The sequence below is a fragment of the Macaca nemestrina genome, chromosome 12 (genome assembly GCF_043159975.1).
Source record: "Macaca nemestrina isolate mMacNem1 chromosome 12, mMacNem.hap1, whole genome shotgun sequence".
Taxonomy (NCBI): domain Eukaryota; kingdom Metazoa; phylum Chordata; class Mammalia; order Primates; family Cercopithecidae; genus Macaca; species Macaca nemestrina.
Window position 1 is genome coordinate 19,266,460 of NC_092136.1, and position 20,574 is coordinate 19,287,033.

General features: G+C 59.4%; 3 protein-coding genes across 14 annotated transcripts in view; 2 read left to right on the top strand and 1 right to left on the bottom strand.

Annotated features, from left to right (window-relative positions):
• LOC105471664 (autophagy and beclin 1 regulator 1) overlaps nucleotides 1-4,946 on the top strand; it is a 201,137-nt gene extending 196,191 nt beyond the window's left edge. For all 7 annotated transcript variants that reach the window (XM_011724288.2, XM_011724286.2, XM_071074730.1 and 4 more), the window contains one exon: nucleotides 3,390-4,946. In XM_011724288.2, the coding sequence (XP_011722590.1) occupies nucleotides 3,390-3,883 (494 nt within the window). In that variant the 3' untranslated portion in view covers nucleotides 3,884-4,946. The remainder of the gene's footprint in view (nucleotides 1-3,389) is intronic.
• Nucleotides 4,947-9,577: 4,631 nt separating this feature from the next.
• LOC105471660 (cholinergic receptor muscarinic 4) lies at nucleotides 9,578-17,571 on the top strand. Of its 2 annotated transcripts, none has more exons than XM_011724265.3 (2): nucleotides 9,578-9,824; nucleotides 14,789-17,571. In XM_011724265.3, exon 2 carries the CDS (start codon nucleotides 14,818-14,820, stop codon nucleotides 16,255-16,257), a length of 1,440 nt encoding a protein of 479 aa, XP_011722567.1. In that variant the 5' UTR covers nucleotides 9,578-9,824; nucleotides 14,789-14,817; the 3' UTR covers nucleotides 16,258-17,571. The 2 variants fall into 2 exon arrangements, with proteins under 2 accessions (XP_011722567.1, XP_011722568.1); XM_011724266.3 differs by having other exon boundaries at nucleotides 9,578-9,736.
• On the bottom strand, nucleotides 17,536-20,555 carry LOC105471661 (midkine). 5 transcript variants are annotated; one of them, XM_011724270.3, is made up of 5 exons: nucleotides 20,158-20,555; nucleotides 19,248-19,324; nucleotides 18,920-19,087; nucleotides 18,637-18,798; nucleotides 17,536-17,907 (listed from the first exon to the last, which is right to left on the bottom strand). In XM_011724270.3, the coding sequence occupies exons 2-5, from the start codon at nucleotides 19,321-19,323 to the stop codon at nucleotides 17,882-17,884; spliced, it is 432 nt and encodes a 143-aa protein (XP_011722572.2). In that variant the 5' UTR covers nucleotide 19,324; nucleotides 20,158-20,555; the 3' UTR covers nucleotides 17,536-17,881. The 5 variants fall into 5 exon arrangements, with proteins under 5 accessions (XP_011722572.2, XP_011722570.2, XP_011722569.2 ...); XM_011724268.3 differs by having other exon boundaries at nucleotides 20,322-20,475; XM_011724267.3 differs by having other exon boundaries at nucleotides 20,253-20,461.
• Nucleotides 20,556-20,574: the final 19 nt, after the last annotated feature.

Here is a 20,574-nt window from a genome sequence, read left to right on the forward strand (position 1 = left end):
TGAACTGAGATCACGCCACTGCATTCCAGTCTGGGCGACAGAGCGAGACTCTGTCTCAAAAAGAAAAGAAAAGAGCTGAGAGTTCACCAGGCACAGCGCCCGGCACAGTGCACTCCAGTGCCAGCAGGCCTCAGGCCAGCCATGGCACGCCCCAAACCATGCTGTGAGGGCTTCAGTGCACAGAGTTCTTAGAAAGCAATGGGGCTACAATGGGCACGGGGAGGGCCCCGCCTCCCTAGGCAGCCCTTTACTCCCAGGGTAGAATCTCTGTGGGCACCAAGTCCGTAGGTTGACCTTTTTCTCTTTACCCTCTCTGCCCCACTGTTAGAAGGCTTTAAACCCTGAAGACGGGGTTGACCCAGCACTCTGAGAGCCCTTCAGGTTTTCTCTCCTTCTGCCCTGGGAGCTAGAGCCAGGCATCCCAGGAGGAAGTGGGGAAGGGCAGCCACCTTGAGGGATGGAGGGCAGCGCTTTATCGGGGGATCTCCAGAAAAGCAACAGAGGACATAATGCTGAGGAAGATCGTCTAAGACTGGGGCTGGGCGCAGTGACTCACCCATGTAATCCCAGTACTTTGGGAGGCCAAGGCAGGAGGATTGCTTGAGCCCAGGAGTTCAAGAGCAGCCTGGGCAACATGGAAAAACCCTGGCTCTATAAAAAGTACAAAAAATTAGCCAGGTGTGGTGGTGCATGCCTGTACTCCCAGCTACTCAGGAGGCTGAGGTGGGTGGATCGCTTGCACCAGATAGGCTTAAGCTGCAGTGAGCGGTGTTTGTACCGTTGCACTCCAGTTTAGGTGACATAGCGAGACCTGGTTTCAAAAAAAAAACCCTGTAGAAAGAACCAGAAGCATGAGGCTGCCAAGTACTAATAAGAAGGGTGAGCGATCTCTTTGGGCCTTAGATGCCACCAAGCTGTGAAACCAGCTGGCCTGGAAATCCAACTCTAATGAGGCAGGCAGAGAGAAGGGAATGGATGGGGTTAGGGGAGCAAAGAAAGTCTCATGAAAATAGCTGGTGGCAAGTACCCCAAAAGGAAAGAAAACTCACCATCAAAACCCCCAAAACTGCAAAATCCCAAACAGTAGCTGATGGAGACAAATCAGCAGTTCAGTGGAGTCATCTCTTACAGCCTGGGAGCCTTGATCATAGTTGCCCATGGTCTTAGCCTGGTTCTCACCCTACCAAGAGCTGAGCAAAAGGCTGGAAGGGAGGTCACACAGGGACAGAGCTCCACTGCTGCAGACCCCAAGTTAATCACAATAGGCACTTTGACCAAGTGCCTGGGCTGTGTGTTAGCTCCTTTTCTCTCTCTAGCGCTGTGCAAGGTAGACGGTAGGGATTTTTTAGGGATTTTTTCAAGGTCACCCAGCAAGCAAGTGACAGAGCTGAGATTTGAGTCAAAGTCTTTTCTGTTCCCACACAAGTGAATGCTCGGGCCTTTCTGGAGAGGGGTGGTGGACAGATCCTGCTTTCCCTCCCCAGACCTGCATTTTGAAGCCTGGGGCCTGTGCTGGTCAGTTGACTCTCTCCAGGGAAATATGGCATCAGGCATTGAGCCCCAGGAGAACAGTAACTGGGGAATAGCTTGTGAAGACTAGGGGGTAAAGGGAAAGAAGAGAAGGAAACAGCCCTTCCAGGGAACAGTTAAAACTCTCAGCTTCTGACCAGGCACAGTGGCTCATGCCTGTAATCCCAACACTTTGGGAGGCCTAGGTGGGCAGATTGCCTGAAGTCAGGAAGTTGAGAGCAGCCTGGCCAACATGGTGGAACCCTGTCTCTACTAAAAATACAAAAAATTAGCCAGATGTGGTGGGAGCCTGTAATCCCAGCTACTCAGGAGGCTGAAGCAGGAGAATCGCTTGAACCTGGGAGGCAGAGGTTGCAGTCAGCCAAGATTGTGCCACTGCACTCCAGCCTGAGTGACAAGAGCAAAACTCCATCTCAAAAAACAAATAAAGGCTGGGTGCAGTGGCTCACTCCTGTAATCCCAACCCTTTGGGAGGCTGAGGCGGGCTGATTACCTGAGGTCAGGAGTTTGAGACTGGCTTGGCTAACATGGCGAAACCCGTCGCTACTAAAACTACAAAAATTAGCTGGGCGTGGTGGCAGGCACCTGTAATCCCAGCTACTCGGAGGCTGAGGCAGAAGAACGGCTTGAACCTGGGAGGTGGAGGTTGCAGTGAGCTGAGATCACATCATTGCACTCCAGCCTGGGCGACAAGAACAAAACTCCATTTAAAAAAAATAAATAAATATGGCTGGGCGCAGTGGCTCACGCCTATAATCCTAGCACTTTGGGAGGCCGAGGAAGGTGGATCACCTGAGGTCAAGAGTTCCAAACCAGCCTGGCCAACATGGCGAAATGCCATCTACTGAAAATACAAAACTTAGCCAGGTATGGCAGTGCATGCCTGTAATCCCAGCTACTCGGGAGGCTGAGGCAGAAGAATTGCTTGAACCCAGGAGGCAGAGGTTGCAGTGAGCCAAGATCACGCCACTGCACTCCAGCCTGGGTGACAGAGCAAGACTCTATCTCAAAAAAAATAAAATGGGCCAAGCGCGGTGGGTCACGCCTGTAATCCCAACACTTTGGGAGGCTGAGGCAGGAGGATCACGAGGTCAGGAGATTGAGACCATCCTGGTTAACATGGTGAAACCCCGTCTCTACTAAAAATGTAAAAATTAGCCCGGCATGGTGGCGGGCACCTGTAGTTACTTAGGAAGGTGAGGCAGGAGAATGGCATGCACCCAGGAGGTGGAGCTTGCAGTGAGCAGAGATAGTACCACTGCACTCCAGCCTGGGCAACAGAGTGAGACTCCATCAATCAATCAATCAATATAAAAATAAAAGCTCTCAGCCTTCTCAGGGGCTTTGAGGAGGTAACACAGAACTATGCTGAAGGAAGACAGCGTTGTAATGAAGCAGAGCAGACTGTTTCCCTTTCGGCCACACCCATAGGGTACTTACTCTCTTTCCAGAGAAAGGGTGGCATACCCCAGCCCAGCCCTAGGTCTGCTGAGTTTCTACAGCAAGGAGCAGGCAGACAAAGCCAGCTGTCTGAACCTGCCTCCTTGCACGCTAAGCTGCCACTGGTACTGAGAGAGCTCATTGAGGCCAACCTGCTGCCTTCTAGGCCAGTGCTGCCTCTTAACTGGCCATTCTAGGCCTCAGTTTCCCCACCAGGAAAACAGAAGTATGGATTGTGATCATTTTGGAGGATTTGTCTAGCTTTCAAGACTCGGACTGGTTTTCACAGTGATGGAGGGAGTCTTTCTCTATCCTGCGTTTAGCCAAGAATCCCCCAGCTGCTACCAGTGGCTGCCCACCTGCCTCAGAGGCCCAGACCAGCAGCCAATTCACTCTCTCTTCTGCTTTGTACCTGCCAGGTGAGGGATCAGAGTATGGTGCCAGTGGAGAAGATGCACTCAGCAGGATCCAGAGGCTGATGGCAGAGGGCGGCATGACAGCCGTGGTGCAGCGGGAGCAGAGCACCACCATGGCCTCCATGGGCGGCTTCGGCAACAACATCATCGTCAGCCACCGCATTCACCGCAGCTCTCAGACGGGCACTGAACCTGGTGCCGCCCGCACCTCCTCACCCCAGCCCTCCACCTCTCGGGGACTGCTCCCAGAGCCCGGGCAACTGGCAGAGCGAGGCCTAAGCCCCCGGACAGCTTCCTGGGACCAGCCTGGTACCCCTGGGCAGGAGCCAACCCCACCGCCCTTACCCTCCTCCTCCCCTGTCCCTGTTCCTGTTTCCCTTCCCAGCGCTGAGGGACCAACCCTCCACTGCGACTTGACCAACAACAACCACCTTCCGGATGGTGGCAGCAGCAGGGGGCACTCTGCTGGCCCTAGGGGAGAACCACGGAACAGGTAGAGACAAACATTGCACTGGTGCCTCCCCTCGAACCGCCAAGCAGAAACCGGACCTCACAGCTGACTGGGAACTGGACATGCGGAAGAGCTGCTGGCTGCATCAGGGAACAGGAGGAGGAGGGTCGGGGTGGAGAGGAGGTCAGTCAGTGGGCACGAGACAGTCGAATGGGCAAGGCCTGCCTCGGGGAACTAGAACCTTCGAGGACATGGAGCCCAGGAGAGCCACACTGTGGGCTTAATGTGAATGGAGGAGCGAGTGGGTATCTCTGCCAGACACCCCACTTTCTCCTAGTAACATGGGCTCAGGGGACTCAGCCCTGGACAGGGAGCCTCCAGAGAGTGAACAGTCTTCCAGATCTGGGCCAATCATCCTGGACAGAGGCCCTCAAGGCAGCTTTGCCCTGTCCACCTGTTGGGTGGGCAGAGCCACCAGGAGCCCAGAAACAGGAGGAATGGCCTGGCCCTCAGAAACCACCTCCAACTCTGAGCCTTCCAGAGCCTCAGCCTCTCTTCATCGTCTTACCCCACTGAAACCAACAGGGGTCGGGCCAGGCTCCCAGATTCCTGAGGACAGGGACTTCAGCATTTACTAATGGGGGACTACTGTGGGGTAAGGGGGCAGCCTGCTTGCCTGATACAGGATGGGGTCAAGGGACAGTGGGCAGGTCCTCACTCAGGAGTGGGGGGTGTAGGCTGGCCGGCCCCCAGGGCTTGTCCACCAGTCTCCTCCTCCCCCCAAGGCCCTCAGAGCAGCGTCTGTGGGTGTCAGTATTACCTGAGCCTCGGCCAAAGCTAGCCCAAGGCTGGGGAAGGGGAGGAGACTCCAGGTCAGAATGTGAGGTCTCAGTCTGTGATTTAAGGTGTTGCATGTGGACTCTTAACTGTACATGTAGTTTCTAGTGGAGAAATCAAGGCTCTGATCATTTTGTTTTTAGTATGAAAATGTGATTTCCTTTCTGTTTGTAACTCATCATAGAAACATTGTGGTGGGAGGAGAGGGGATAGTCTACAGCTAACGAGGGAAACACCAAAGATCACATCATTAAAATGATGACATGCCCCTCGCCAGGCTCCTCTCTCTTATTTCCACGGAGGATGGGGGGAGGGGTGGGGATTGGGAAGTGAGGGGCATTGAACTGGGCCAGGCCCACGCTCCCCCGGCTCCGTTTCTGGTGCTCTCCTAGCGGGGTGCAGTGGACCCATTTGACCCCTTCGCCAGAACTGGTCAGGTGAGGGCTGCCACCTCTGCTTCATACCACTTCTCTGTACGCCACAACTTCCTGCTTCCCTGGGGCCTGCTACAGACTGGGGCCACCTTCCAGTGGCCGGGTGAGTTATGTAGGAAGGAATGACAGAAGGCTGTTCATCCTAATAGCTTCCCACCCAGGACTACAGGCCTGAAGCGATGTAACTGGCCAGAAAGCTGGATCCCCCCCCAGTCCTGGGAAATCATGCACAGCAGGTGTCCAGCCTGCCAGGCAGGCAGTGGGGCTTGGTCCTATCTGCAGGCAAAGTGCCAGTTGCTAGCTGTTAAGGTCTTCCTTAACTGTGTCTTCCCTACAGTGGCCAAAAGGCCTGCTCTATTCTTGGGTTTTGACTGCTTGAAAGCTTCCAGCTGGCCAGGCGTGGTGGCTTACACCTGTAATCCCAGCACTTTGGGAGGCCAAGACGGGTGGATCACTTGAGGTCAGGAGTTTGAGACCAGCCTGGCCAACACGGTGAAAACCCGTCTCTACTAAAAAGACAAAAAAATTAGCCGGGCATGGTGGCTCGCGCCTGTAATCCTAGCTACTGGGGAGGCTGAGGCACAAGAATCACTTGAACCTGGGAGGAAGAGGTTGTGGTGAGTCAAGATCGTGCCACTGCACTCCAGCCTGGGCAACAGAGCGCAACTCCGTCTCAAGAGGGAAAAGGATATTTGCCCCAAGTCTTCAAGAGCTATAATGGAAAATCCAAGCAGTACCAGGGCTTTTTGCCAGTAGCACGTACTTTTGAGGTTTTTGTTTGTTTGTTTGTTTTGTGCACCCAAATCTGTCCCTGATGCCATGGGGCACGCAGAATTCCAGGTTCTGCTCCAACAGAGACAAAACCAAAAGATAAGTTGGCAAGCAAGAAATACAAAATCATGGCAAGATTTAGGAAGACTCTCATTTTCTAGAAAATTATGTATAACAGTGGACTCTGGACTGAAAGACACATCACTTAGCTGTGTGACTTTGGGCAAGCCATTTGCCTTTTCTGGGCTTCACTTTCCCTTGTTAGGATGCAGGGCTTGTACTACACAACCTCAAAGTTACTTCTAGTTCTGTACTCTGGAATCATTCAAGCCCAGAGAGCACACAGATGGTTAGGGCAGGCTTCCTTTCAGAGGTGGGATTTAGACACCTGTAGTCCCTAAGTACTTTGGAGGCTGAGGCAGGAGGACCACTTGAGCCCACGAGTCCAAGTCCAGCCTGGGCAACAAAGTGAGACTCTATTTTTTTTGGGGGGGGATGGAGTTTCGCTCTTGTTACCCAGACTGGACTGCAATGGCGCAATCTTGGCTCACCGCAACCTCCACCTCCCGGGTTCAAGTGATTCTCCTGCCCCAGCCTCTGTAGTAGCTGGGATTACAGGCATGTGCCACCACACGAGTCTAATTTTGTATTTTTAGTAGAGACAGGGTTTCTCTGTTGGTCAGGCTGGTCTCAAACTCCCGACCTCAGGTGATCTGCCCACCTTGGCCTCCCACAGTGCTGGGATTACAGGCATGAGCCACCGTGCCCCGCCGACCCTATCTCTTAAAAAAAAAAAAAAAAAAAAAAAAAAAAAAAAAAAGTGGGATTTGAGCTAAACATTGAAGGATGGAAGGAGAAAGAAGCCCACTGCCCCACATCCTCTCCCCACCACCTGTAGGAGGAATAATTCCTTGGTCTGATAATGGGTCTTGTTAATTTGTTTAATGTAAACCACGTGTCAGGAGTCAATGTGCGTTCTTTCAATCCTCACAAAAACTCTCTGAGGTCATTACTGCTGTTACCCCCAGAGCACACAACTGGCAGAGGGTTTGAACCAGGTAGTGTATGATTCCAGAGCACACACCTCAGCCACTGTCATTTCTACAGAAGGAAGACAAGGTGTAGGAGAAACAGTGGAACCCTGACTTGTTATGTTGCTTTGGAGAAAAGGGTATGGCAAGGCCCCTAGGGATGAAGTGGTCCAAATTTGTTTTTTGGGTTTTTTGTTTGTTTGTTTGAGACAGTCTCATTCTGTCGCACAGGCTGGAGTGCAGGGGCACAATCTCGGCTCACTGCAACATCCGCCTCCCAGGTTCAAGCAATTCTCGTGCCTCAACCTCCTGAGTAGCTGGGATTACAGGTGTGTGCTACGACACACAGCTAATTTTGTTTGCATTTTTACTAGAGATGGGGTGTCACCATGTTGGCCAGGCTAGTCTCAAACTCCTGACCTAAGTGATCTGCCTGCCTCGGCCTCCCAAAGTGCTGGGATTATGGGCGTGAGCCACCACCCGGCCAAGAGGGTCCAAATGTGGACCTGCCAGGCCTTGACTCTGCTGTCTCTGGATGGTGCCAGTCACCCTCCCTGACCTCCCTGCCCCCCATTGGAGGCCCTTGTCAACACCTCCCTGTCCCCACACCAGCCCCTTTCCTTAGAAAGCCCTTGCCCAATAACAGAGCCTCTTTGGTGGTGAAACCTTTGCAGGCCCCTCACACATCACAAGGTTGTGGCGTCACCAGGGCAAAGATAGGGACAGTCCCTTTTGGAGGTGAGGAAATTGGTTCAGAGAAATTATGTTACTTGTCTGCTGACCTAGTGGCATCAAAAGCAGAGCAGAGAAACCACCATGTCCCCTTGTTCCCAATTCAGCTCTCCAGGGTTCCACCGTGGGTTCTTGGGGTTGGGAGATTGAGGGAGGTCAAAAGCCCCTTCATAAGAGGGATTGTGGAGAAATTAAAGTGACTTTGCCAGCTTCTGGAAGAGCTGGGGTCAGTAGCTGGAGGCATGTCAGGTGTGTCTGGTGTCTGCAGCCTCCTGCCCTTGGCCTTGCTTGTTTTCTCATCTGACTGTTTTAAGGATCTGCCTCCCTCCTCCACAACCCTCACCTCCTAAGTGTACCACACTCTTCTGGGCTCTGGGAGGGATATGGCAGTGGAACAAGTGCAGGACTGCCGTCTTAGGGTCTTATGAACCAACTTTCCTTATTTGTGAAGTGGGGCAAGAACAGTAGTGCTTCTTTCACCCCAGTTATGAGGTCTTGGGAGACCCAATCATTCATGTAACAACAGAAGATGGCTTCCTACTCTAGCCAACCAACCCCAGCCCTGAAGTTCCCAATTCCGACCAACTCCAGCCGTCGCGCTCGCGAGCTCTGGGGACCCGACCTCCACTTCCGGGTTCAGCGCGGAGAACCCCACACCAAAAGCCCCGCAGCGCTGGCTTCTACTCGAGTTCCCTCCCCTTCTCTGCCAAGAGGCTCCTGCCTCTGCTCCACCGCCGCCCCAGCAATCGCCCTCACCACCTCCGGCCCTCGGGGGAGGGTCTTGAGTTGTTTCCCCGAGAGAAGAAACCAGACGTCTTAAGGTTAATCAAATGTTTGCGATCAGAATTTGGGGTTACAGGCCTCGGTCCCGGGCGCAGTGGGGAGCGTCCGACCCCGGCAGCCCCCTGGAAGGGCGCTCTCGGAGGAAGAAGCGCTGGAGCGGGATCAGGCGGCAGAGGCCGCTGGGCCGGGGCGCAGGGAGCTCTCCGAGGTGCTGAAGCCGCCCCAATGTCGGCCCAGCCTGGGCGAGGCCCCGTGTCCTGAGGCTACCGCCCTTGCGGTTCCTAGCGACCTCTGAGATTGGCTGCCCGCTCTCCGGGGTCTTGTCCCGGGCTCCGGCCCCGGCGACCTTGGGCAACCGACTGTCCCTCACAGGCGGCGGTGAACTCACGGTCCAGGCTGCGGCTGGACTGGAAGCGCGTCCCATCCCGGGACTGGGAGAGCGGGGGCGCGCCCCTTTCCCGGCCCGGAACGCCAAGCAGGGAGCCGAGCGGGTGCGGGCGAGTGGTCCGCGGTGGGCTCTTCTATCCCCGGACGACCCCCTCCGGTCCACCCGCTCCTGCGCTTCCCCAGGCCCCGACGGCCCCCCTCCTCGCGGGCGGCCCGGCCGGCACGCAGCGGCGCGGCTGGAGCTCCCGGACCTCGGCCCCGACGGATCCCTGGCGGCGCAGCCCGCCCCACCCACCCGTAGCCTCCCGCTGGGGTCAGACTCCTGTGCCTCGCGGCCAAACCGCGAGTGGGGCCACGCAGGGCGCTGAGGTCCCGGAGAGGCGCGAAAATAGCTCAGGGTCCCGGGAGTATGGTCAGGGCGGAGGCGGGAGAGCGGCCGGACCCGGCTGCCAGCTCCCTCCCCAGCCCGCGAGGGGGCGCCGCGTCCCCATGACAACGCGGACACCCCCACCCCCCGGAGGGCAGCGCCCCCTGCTCCCCTGCGCCGCTGGCCGTGGGCGGCGCCCTCTGTGCCCGGGCGGGGAGCTGCAGGCCGGCCCTGAGAGGGGCGCGGACCGCCGGGGTCTCCGACGCCTCGGGTGCTGACCCCCGCGCGTCGCCGCCGGGTGACCGGCCCGGGGCGGGCGGCGCGGCCCCGCCACGATTGGCTGCTTCCTCGTGACATCACGCGGCTCGGGGAAAAGTGCGAGCGTGAGCGCGAGTCGGAGCCACAGCGCCGGGAGCTGCGGGCGGAGCAGGGGCCGCCCCTCGACACCCCGTCCCCGCCCCCGGCCCTCGGCCGGGCCGCCTGCCCCGCTGGCCCGCGGGGCCGCGCGTCCGTCCCGCCGTCTGTCTGGCGTGAGGGGAGCTGGGCAGAGGCGGCGGGTAAGTGGCTCCGCGGCGGCGCGGGGGCGGGGGGCTCGCCGGGAAGAGCAGGAAGCAGGTCCCCGGGACGCTCTGAGGCTCCCCAGAGGTGGGTTTGACTGGAACAGGGCGCCAGACACCCCCCGGGGCGAGCGCGGTGCCGGGAGCGGCAGTGAGCCGGGGCTGGGGGACCCAGCTAGAAGCAAGGCCGGGGGCTCTCAGAGGCTTCTCCAGGTGCGCCCGGGTGCGCCCGTGGGAAGGGGTGGGCATCCAGGATGTCGGGGGCGGAGGACTGCCCGCCCACAGCCCCCACGGAGCCAGGGACAGCCGTCGGGGGTGGGACCCGGTACTCCAGCCCTCCCACTGGCGGCTCTGCAGGGCACCAGGCGCTGGAGCCCCAAAGAGCCCTTTTCCCGCCGTCTCCCCGCCCTCCCTCTCCCTCCACCCCTTTGCCCCCGCGCTGCCAGCCCACTCCGGCCCCTGAAGTCCTCCATCTACGACCTTGAGCCCCGACGGAAAACACCCCTGCCCTCCCCGACACCCCTCCCCCACTCCAGTACTACCCCCTGCTGCTGCCCAGCCTTCAAGCCGGGGTCCTCCAGCTCCAGGCCCCCTCCTCCGGCCCCGCAACGGAAGTGTTGGGCACAATGTCGGTGCCAAATCTTCGCCTCTCCCTCCCTTGAACTCTGGAGTCTCCTCTCCCGCCCCAGGGACAGATCCAGGGACCACAGCCTTCCCAGAGCCATGGAGTGAGTGCCCAAGAACCGAAGACCTACACCCCAAACCACCCCACGGGCGCCCGGAGCACCCCCTCCGGTCTCACCCGGGGAAGAGGGGTGTCGAGGACTCGGAAAAGCACAGTGCCCACGCCCAGAGGCTGCAGGAACTGCGTGCTAGGGGGTTGGAGGGAGGGCGGGGCACCCGAGAGCCAGGGCTCCTTCGACCACAGCGGAGACATGGAGGAGCCTCCAGATGGCCCAGGAAAACCCGGCCCTCCAGGCCCGCCCGACCCTAGCGTGAGAAACTGGGTGCCCACTTTGGTCAGGGGGGCTAGAAAGTGCCTCTGGGGTAGGGTGCAGGGTGAGGAGCGAAGACAAGAGTCTTGCACTCGCCTGACCCGAGCTCCGTCCAGGCCTCCGCCTTGTGGATGCACTGCCGGTGCCCTCTCGCCGCGAGACTGGGCTGCTTTTGGCAATAACTCGTCTTATGGGCACGCAGAGCTGAGCCTGCCTGGTGTCCCTCAAGGCTGGGTTGGGCGACTCTCGCAGAGGCCCTACGACAGATGTCAGTCAGAGGTTGCGACTCTGCCACATCTTTAAGGACTTGGACACCTCTGGGCACCGGGCTAAGACGGCGTCCCAAAGTTAGGTGGCCCGTCGCACGCAGCCCCTAGTAGTCTGGCCTCCTCATCCGCACGACCCTTCACCCACAGGCCAGGTGCAATACCGACGCGGGCTCCTGGCCCGACCCTCTCCGCGCTCAGGCGGACAGCTAAGGTCTGGCTGAGTCTCCTGGCAGGGGCGTTTGGAATGTAACGGGTCACCCATTCTCTGCCCTGCATTTGCTTGTGCATGCAAGTCCACAGGTGTAGAGGCACCCGAACCGTGTGCATCCTCCCGGCCACAGCACCCTAGGCACGCACACGCATGCACATGCACGTGTCCACACGGCGCGGCATGCTCACGCGCTCTCACGGGCGCACTGGTATCCAGGCGTGGCCGTGCGCACACACACGCACATGCAGACAGCTACTAGCGTCTACTCGCGCTCCCCCGTAGGCACACACAAACAGAACTCGCACTCGCGCTCCCGCCCACACGTTCCTCGCAGGGTGCCGGGTGGAATCCGGGCTCCCTCAACTTTCCCACCCGAGAACCCCGCGCGGAGCCGAGGGCAGCTCTGGGGCGGCGTCCCACGGGGCCTGGCGAGGGGAACCCACGTCCCTTCCCCGGGAGGCTCTGCTTGAGGGCTCCTCTGGGTTCGCAGTCGTATTGGAGTTGGGGGCGGTGGCCAACGGCGGCCGCACGGTCTAGGTCCGGAGCGGGCACCAGGGACCGACATTGCCATCTAGCGGTGCGCACAGCCCTGGCGGCGGCGGCTCGCTCCCCAGATCCAGGCGCATCTGGATTCCAGGGAAAGGCGCCAGAGAGGGCTGCTGTCGGAATGTCTGCGGGTGACCCCGAAGTGTCCAAAAAGACGACAGCTGGGGCGGGGCGGAGTCGGGAGTCGGGGAGACGCTGAGCCTCGCCCTGGCAGCTCCCTCACGCGGGCCAAGAGCAGGACTTAACCACAGGCCATCCAGTGGTCCCGGCTCAGCCCGGCCACCAGGATCTGGGAGAAGACAAGATCATCGCTTGTCTTCTGGGAAAGCTAAGTCGAGAAGCCAGCAGGAATGTGAGGGGACCCTACCCAAGCCTCACCTGGACAGTCCCTCAGTTGTGTGGTTTTCGGGTAGAGGGGAGCGGAGGCAGGAGGTCAACTCTGAGCAGTAGTACCTTGGACTTAAGAAGGAGGTTTCCGGGTTCTTCTCCTGCCCACTGCCCTACTTCCTAACCTGGTGACTTTGGGCCAGTTGATTAATATTATCCTCGTCTATAAGAGGATATTTACATCTGTAAGATGAGGATACTAATAATACCTGCTTTTTCAGGCTGTTGTAAGGATTAAACCAGATAATCTATATTAAAAGCTCAGAGGGGTTCCTGACGCACAGTTAACACTCAATAAACAAGAGCTATTATGTTTTCACATTCTGCACTTCTAGCCCCGTTTGTTATCATCCTGCTGGCCTGTGTCCTGCCCTGGGAGGCTAAAGTGAGCTTCCTTGGGGCTGGCTGACTGATTGCTCCTGCCTGCCCTGTCCCCTCCTGCACGTGAGTGATTGCGGGAGGGCAGCCTCCTGGTGCTGGAGGGGACAGGGCAGAGAGTGACACCTGAGTTTCTATTTCAGAGGCTCTCAGAGCCAAATGGGGTTGTCAGGGACCCCGAGAGAGGGCAGTATCTGGTCTTTGCCCTTGACTCATTGTGTGACCTTGGGGGTGACAATACCTGCTCTCAGCCTCTCCTCCTACGAACCAAGGATTTAGAAGAGGAGAACTTGAACTATCAGGCTAGGAGGCTGGGTCTGTATCTGCGATGGTGGAATAGAAGGGCTGGGGTCAGACTTGGGGTGGTTACCCTGACCCTTGGCCCCAGCCTGCAGTACATTTTTGTGTTTCCGTATAGAGATCAAGTTTAGGTGCTAATCCCTATAGCTGCTGGGGGGGATCTCCCAGGACAGGATCCTCTCTATTCTGCAAATGAGAAAGAGGTGCAGGAAGGCACAGTGGCTTGTCTATGGCCACAGAGCTGGAGCCCAGGCTGCAGGCTAGTCCTCCTTCCTCCACAGCCGGCTGCCGCGCCCTCTCTTCCTCTCACACACAGACGCACAGCACTGCGTATCCGACCATGCCTGCTGGGCTGGCGTGGCTGTGATGGGCCCGCGTGCGTCTGTGGAGCGGTGTGTGTGTTGGCGGGTGTGAAGGAGGCTGGGCTGAGCGGCTGCCCTGGCACTCGGAGCTGGCGTGGGCCTCCCTCACATGGAGGGAAGAGGAAGAGGGGGAGGAGAGCTAAGAGGAGACTGGTGGGAGGGAGGGCAGGCTCAGGGAAGGGCCTGTGGTGGGGACTCCAGCTAGGGCGCCGCCGGTGTGGGGAGTGGACTGCGGAGGGAAGGGGCGGCCCTGGCAGCCCTTCTCTTCCCTCTGGGACAATCTTTTTACCTCATGGGTCCCCAGTTGGGCCTCAGGGGTCTCTGATAACCCCTAGTGACCCCTGCACTGCCTCCCTCCCAGCTGCATGTCCTGTGGCTGGAGCTGAGGGCTCCTTGAAGGGGATGCGACAGTGGCAGGTACCTCCTGAGGCCCCTTCTGCAGGGACTCTCCTCCTCTCTGGGGTGCCCAGCTCCAGGCGCCATCTCTGGTCCCCTGCAAAGCCCTCTGGCTCCTCGAGCTCTTTGGCCTCCCTCAGCCAGAGCTCTTAGTTACGGGACTGCCTTCCTCTCACCATGTAACCCCGCACACATCCCCACCAGCAGTATAATGCAAGAAGCTGTGAAACCTTCGTCAGGCTTTTAACAGCTCTGTGCCTCAGTTTCCCCAACTGTAAGTAGTAAAGAAAAAAAATGGTATCTACCTCATAGGTTTGTTGTGAGGATGAAATGAGTTAACACTATAAAAAGTGTTACCAGGCATGGTGGCGCCTGGAGTCCCAGCTACTCAGGAGGTGGGAGGATGACTTGAGCTCAAGGATTCTAGACCAGTCTGGACAACATACCAAGACCCTGTCTCTACAAATAAATAGATAAATAAATAAATAGACGCTTTTTTTCAAGTGTCAGAAGTGCTTGGCACTTAGTAGACCATCAGTGTTAGGTGCTCATAGATACCTCTATTATTGCTTTTGTCCCAGTGCCTTCTACAGGGGTTGGAGAGCAGGTGTTAAGAAATGACTGAGTGGGTAAGGGGATGAACAGAACAACTCTCTCCAGAGCCCACATGCTGGTGGGCCTCTGGGACCACTCTCCTCCTCCTCTTGCTTCCCTGAGCTCCCCCGACACTGGCCTCTGTCCAGGCCTTGTGCTGCTTCCGGGCCTTTGCTGTGGCCACTGCCCCTGGCAGGGCCACTCTCCGCAGCTCCTCCTGTGGCTGGCTCCCCATCACCCAGATGACCTGATGGGTGAGGCCTTCCCTGATCACCCAGCAAGGAGTCATGGCTGTCCTGCCTTCTGACTCACTCTCCCGTCGCCCTGCCTTTTTTTCTTTTGTGGCTCACGTGTTTGCATGTCTCCCCCTAGGAGGCAGGGAGCCACGTGTGTCTTATTCACTTCTGTAGCCACAGCACCCTGAGCAAGGCTTGGCACGTAGTAGGTGCTCAATTAATGTTGAATGAATGGGCAAATGCGGGATGGCGGGACAGAATTCTCTCAAGACATTCTGCCAGGGAGTGTCCCTCTGTCACCTTGATGCCAGTGTGCCTCCAGATGGCTCCCCCCATCCCCTTCTGCAGTTCATGCTTTTCTCTCCCCTTCCTCCCCAGACACGGCCTACCCACCCCTGACGACCAACATGGCCAACTTCACACCTGTCAATGGCAGCTCGGGCAATCAGTCCGTGCGCCTGGTCACGTCATCAACCCACAATCGCTACGAGACGGTGGAAATGGTCTTCATTGCCACAGTGACAGGCTCCCTGAGCCTGGTGACTGTCGTGGGCAACATCCTGGTGATGCTGTCCATCAAGGTCAACAGGCAGCTGCAGACGGTCAACAACTACTTTCTCTTCAGCCTGGCGTGTGCTGATCTCATCATAGGCGCCTTCTCCATGAACCTCTACACCGTGTACATCATCAAGGGCTACTGGCCCCTGGGCGCTGTGGTCTGCGACCTGTGGCTGGCCCTGGACTACGTGGTGAGCAATGCCTCCGTCATGAACCTTCTCATCATCAGCTTTGACCGCTACTTCTGCGTCACCAAGCCCCTCACCTACCCTGCCCGGCGTACCACCAAGATGGCAGGCCTCATGATTGCCGCTGCCTGGGTCCTGTCCTTCGTGCTCTGGGCGCCTGCCATTTTGTTCTGGCAGTTTGTGGTGGGCAAGAGGACAGTGCCTGACAACCAGTGCTTCATCCAGTTCCTGTCCAACCCAGCAGTGACCTTCGGCACAGCCATCGCTGCCTTCTACCTGCCTGTGGTCATCATGACGGTGCTGTACATCCACATCTCCCTGGCCAGTCGCAGCCGAGTCCACAAGCACCGGCCCGAAGGCCCGAAGGAGAAGAAAGCCAAGACGTTGGCCTTCCTCAAGAGCCCACTAATGAAGCAGAGCGTCAAGAAGCCCCCACCTGGGGAGGCCGCCCGGGAGGAGCTGCGCAACGGCAAGCTGGAGGAGGCCCCCCCGCCGGCGCTGCCACCACCACCACGCCCCATGACTGACAAGGACACTTCCAATGAGTCCAGCTCAGGCAGTGCCACCCAGAACACCAAGGAACGCCCAGCCACAGAGCTGTCCACCACAGAGGCCACCACACCTGCCATGCCCGCCCCTTCCCTGCAGCCGCGGGCCCTCAACCCAGCTTCCAAATGGTCCAAGATCCAGATCGTGACAAAGCAGACAGGCAATGAGTGTGTGACAGCCATTGAGATTGTGCCTGCCACGCCTGCTGGCATGCGCCCTGCGGCCAACGTGGCCCGCAAGTTCGCCAGCATCGCTCGCAATCAGGTGCGCAAGAAGCGGCAGATGGCGGCCCGGGAGCGCAAAGTGACACGAACGATCTTTGCCATTCTGCTAGCCTTCATCCTCACCTGGACGCCCTACAACGTCATGGTCCTGGTGAACACCTTCTGCCAGAGCTGCATTCCTGACACAGTGTGGTCCATTGGCTACTGGCTCTGCTACGTCAACAGCACCATCAACCCTGCCTGCTATGCTCTGTGCAACGCCACCTTTAAAAAGACCTTCCGGCACCTGCTGCTGTGCCAGTATCGGAACATTGGCACTGCCAGGTAGGCAGGCAGGAGTGCCCTAGGAGGTGCTGGTGTTGCGTGCGTCTGCTGGGGGACCACACGGCTCACCTGCTGTGGGGAAGAGTTGCAGGCACCATTCCGTGTTCATGTTTGCTGAGGAGGAAGCTCAGAAGAGGCTCTGGCTGCATTCAGAGACCAGCTCTCTGCTCAGGCTGAGGAGGCTCACCCCAGGGAATGTCTGAATTGGGGCTGCCTGGCCCACCTCTGTGGCCCTGCTTCCGCGAGCTGTGGGGCACTGGCCTGGGTGGGCACCTGCCCCACTGTGGCCATCAGCAGTGCTGAGAGAATGGACATCTGGACGGGGGCCGAAGCCCAGGGCCCCTCAGGAGGAACAGAGGGACCAGTGCTTGGAAAAGGAGGCTTGGGATGGGAGTAGAAGGGTTGGAGTCCCCCATTCTGCTGTAATCGGTGCTTTCTGCCCCCCTGCACCCTGCATGTAGGCTCAGCCCCCTCTCCCCAGATCCCACTCCAGAGGCAGAACTCTCTGGCTGCAGCTACTTAGCCAGGTTCTGGGTGGGTATGGTGGAGGCCAGGTCCCCCCAACCCCAGCAGCACTGCCCTTGTCACATTACGATGGGGCAGCTGGGAGGTCAGGGGTTCTCTCTCAGGAACTGAGGTCTGGCCTCCTCCGGTCCCAGGCTGAGCTGAGAGTGGTCCGCTTATTCAGAAGACAGCCCCCTGCGGCCCCGGCCTTAGAAGGCTGTCCCAGGTCGCACATCGAGTCAGGGTGAGGCTGTGGTGGGCGGTATTCCCATCCGCCCTCTTCAAACCTCTCACCCTCTGGCTTCTGCAGGGTGGAGGCCTGGGTCACACAGGCAAGAGGAAAGGGGTCGACCTGGTGGCTCACTCGGGTTTCCGTGACAGTGGGAAGGGGGAGGTGGGCAGTGAGGTAGCCACGCAACCCCCCGCATCTGCTCTCCCCCAATGGGTAGAACCTTCCTGATTGGCTGTGGGTTGGATCAAAAGACCTTTGACTGGGCGAGGCCGAGATGGGTGCGGTGGTTCCAGTGAGTCAGCCAGGTTCCCTTCCCCAGCCCTGGTCCCTGGGGGAGATGAGGACCAAGAGGCTTAGGTGACTTGATGGCGGGCACCCTTTCGGGGGCCCTGGAAGAAATTTTCGTAATTGTTCTGCTTTTTCCATGAGCTCTGGAGAGCACCCACCACCAAGCCCCCAGCCCCCTGAAACCCACCAGTCCCTACAGCCTGGTCTTTCTCCCCACCTTCCCACTCCCAAACACATTTCCACAGCAAACTCCTTGGGAAGGGGCTTTTATATATTAAAAAAGAAAAGCTTTTATTGGGGGGGAAAAAAAGTCAGTTTATTTGATGTGTTTCTTAGTAATGGAATTGTGGGGAAGAACAAAAGCGGGCTCTGGGACTCACATTGCTTTGGGGGAGGCTAAAGCTTCCCAGAATCCCTTGTCCCTCCCCACTTTGGGCACTTAGGGGTGGGGCTGGGGAGTGAGAGGGACAAGGCAGGGAATGATTGATTAAAGCTAATGAGCAGACAGAAGGCACTGGTGGGTCATATCTCGGGCCTGGAAGAGGGAGGGCGTGGGCCAGGCCCCATGTAACACCAGGGGCTCCTTGGCATCCAGGCTTGGCCTCTAGTCCTTTCCCTTCCCTTTCTTGGCTGTAAAACAAGAAAGAAAGATTAATACCGTATCAACAGGCCGACCCATTGCAGACCGCGGGCTCCACAAACACCCAGGCATCAGGGAAGGAGGAGAAGATTCTGCCCCCTAGTGGTTTCCAATCAGCTGACCCGGAAGCAAGGGATGGGGCCGCCATTGTGATGTGGACATCGGACACCCCCAGCTTCCTATTTCCACTTGGGATCAGAAAACCTTCAAGTTCCAGTTCCGGTCCTGGTCACAGCAGCCCTGGACAGCCTCAGCCTCCTCACCTGAGAAGCGGGCAGATTCACCCGTGCCCTGTTGGCCTCGCTGAGCTGAGTCAGGAGTGAGCTGAGAGGCCCAGGGTGGGCTGTGACCTCCTCCCAACACTAGAAAGGGCAGAGCTGACCAGATGCTGCCCGTGGCTGGAGAGCTGACAAAGGCAAGCCGTTCCAGGACAACTTTCCCTGGGTCCTAAGCCAGATGCTCCAATGGAGTAGCTTGAGTTGGTCCCTATTTGGGCCAGGGAAGATTTATGTCCCCAGCATCACCTGCCGCCCCTCTTGTAGTGCCCATCTCTAGACTTTTCCAGGCAGGGAAGCCAAGTGAGGCGATGTCAGGAAGCTATTGGCCAGGACTCAAAACTTAAGGTTTAACCTGGAATGGTCCCCTCACAGGCGGCGGGGGCGGGAGACGGGGGGAGCAGACCCCTTGGGACAGCCCCACCCCCTTCTCCTCTCGCTGACCTTTGGCCTTGGCTTTGGTCTTGGGGGTGCAGGGCTTGGTGACGCGGATGGTCTCCTGGCACTGGGCATTGTAGCGCGCCTTCTTCAGGGTGCCTTGGCGGACTTTGGTGCCTGTGCCCCCATCACACGCACCCCAGTTCTCAAACTTGTACTTGCAGTCGGCTGGTGGGAGAGCGGCCCGGGTCAGCGCTGCACGCCCCCGCGGCCGTCCCTCCAAGGGTCTGCCCAGGCTTCGGCGAGGCTGTGCCCCCATCTCCTGCCCTCCGCCTGCGCCCCGCCTCACCTCCAAACTCCTTCTTCCAGTTGCAGGGCACCCTGCACCGGATGCGCTGGGTCTGGGCCCCGCAGGTGCCCTCGCGGAAACCCACGCCGCAATCCTTGCTGCTGGGGGTGCAGGGCCCCCAGGCCCACTCCGCACACTCGCTCCCCGGGCCGCCCTTCTTCACCTTGTCTACAACGCGCGGGGAACAGAGTTCAGGACGGGGGCACGGGGAGACTCCCTCAGGGGCCGCCTTCCTGGGGTTCCAGGCTGGGAACCCAGGCGGCCCAGCCCAGAGGTGGCGGGGCCTCGCCTGCCCGTCCCCAGCCCTCCTTCGATCATCCCCCATCACCTTTCTTTTTGGCCACTGCGGAGGTGAGCGCCAGCAGGGCGAGGAGAGTGAGAAGGAGGAAGCCTCGGTGCTGCATCCTGGGGGGAGAGCGCGAGTCTGAGTCCCTGGCCCGTCCCCTTCCCCGCCGGGGGCCGCGTGCAGGGCCCTCCCACCCCCGCGTGCCCCACTTTCTAGGCCCCAAGTCGGGCTGCGAGGGTGGCGGCGGTGGGAAGACTTGGGGCGGCCCCTCGCCGCTAGCCCGGACGCACCGCCGAGAGGAGACTCCCCGGGGGGCGCCTCGAGCCTAAGACGCAGCTCAGACCCCCACCCCCGCCTCCAGCCCCCAGATCGGCCGCGGCCGGGAGGACCGGGGGCCGCCGCGCGCTCACTCGCTCGCTGCCCGCGCTGCTTCGCTCCCTCCCGCGCCGGGCCCGTCCCGCTCCGGCTGCCGCGGCCCCTTTTGTCTCCAGAACCGGTCTGAGCCGGTCACATGGGCCCCCGCCCCCTCTCCCCACCCCCCAGGGAAGGACCCGCCCCGCCCCCTCCCCTCAAACCCGCACCGCCCCCGACCCCGGCGTCCCCGCCCCCGCTCCCGCCCGCGCCCCCTGAGCTTCTACTCCGGCGTCCGTGCGCCCAGCCCCGCGCCCTCGCCTCTCCCCGCCGGTGTCCTCCGCGCTGCGACGGCGGCCTCTCCCGGCCCCAGGCCCCTTCCCGCCCGCGCACACCGGCCCCCGGCCCACTCCCTGCGCCGCCGCCCGCTGCCCCCATCCCGGGTCATCCCCTGCCGTACGCCAGGGCCCGGGCTGCCCTCAGGCCCCGGCTTCCCTTGCCTGCCGCGGAGCCCCCGCGACTGTATAACGAGCCGGGCCCGCTCCCCTCCACGGCCGGCTCAGCCCTGGCGCCCTGCTGGCTACTGGGGAGGGGGCGCCACCTGGGGCCGTTTCCGCGGGTGGGCAGGGAGGCGCTCTGCTGTGCTGAGGGGAGTCTGGGACTCGGACCCCCAGAGAAAGTCACGGGTGCGGTCACCTAGTGCCTTTCCGGGAGCACAGGCATGAGGGACAGCGAGTGAGGGTCCTGGGGGAGGAGCCCGCAGACCTGGATTTGGTGAAACTTGGCGCTGACACGAGCCGTCTGAGAAGTTCCAGACCTGGCCACAGCGGCGGCTCCAAGTGCCCACCCCCTCTGACCCCGGGCCTGCGGCATTGCCTCGCCCGGTTCCCCCAAACCGGGAGAGCCCCCGAGGCCTGGGGGAGGGGCTTGCTCAAGGCCACAGGGCAAATGGGCCACAGAGCCCGGGCTCGCCCCCGCCCCACCCCTTTCACTTTCATTGTTGTTCCCCGCGGGAAGC

Bases quoted from the DNA above. Each gene is read 5' to 3' on its own strand.
- LOC105471661 (XM_011724270.3), bottom strand. From the start codon at position 19,323: ATGCAGCACCGAGGCTTCCTCCTTCTCACTCTCCTCGCCCTGCTGGCG. The intron at 18,799-18,919 runs GTGAGGCGGGGC...CTCTCCCACCAG, and splicing joins CTGGAAGAAGGAGTTTGGAG to CCGACTGCAAGTACAAGTTT. The intron at 17,908-18,636 runs GTCAGCGAGAGG...CTTGTTTTACAG, and splicing joins GACCAAAGCCAAGGCCAAAG to CCAAGAAAGGGAAGGGAAAG.
- LOC105471660 (XM_011724265.3), top strand. From the start codon at position 14,818: ATGGCCAACTTCACACCTGTCAATGGCAGCTCGGGCAATCAGTCCGTG.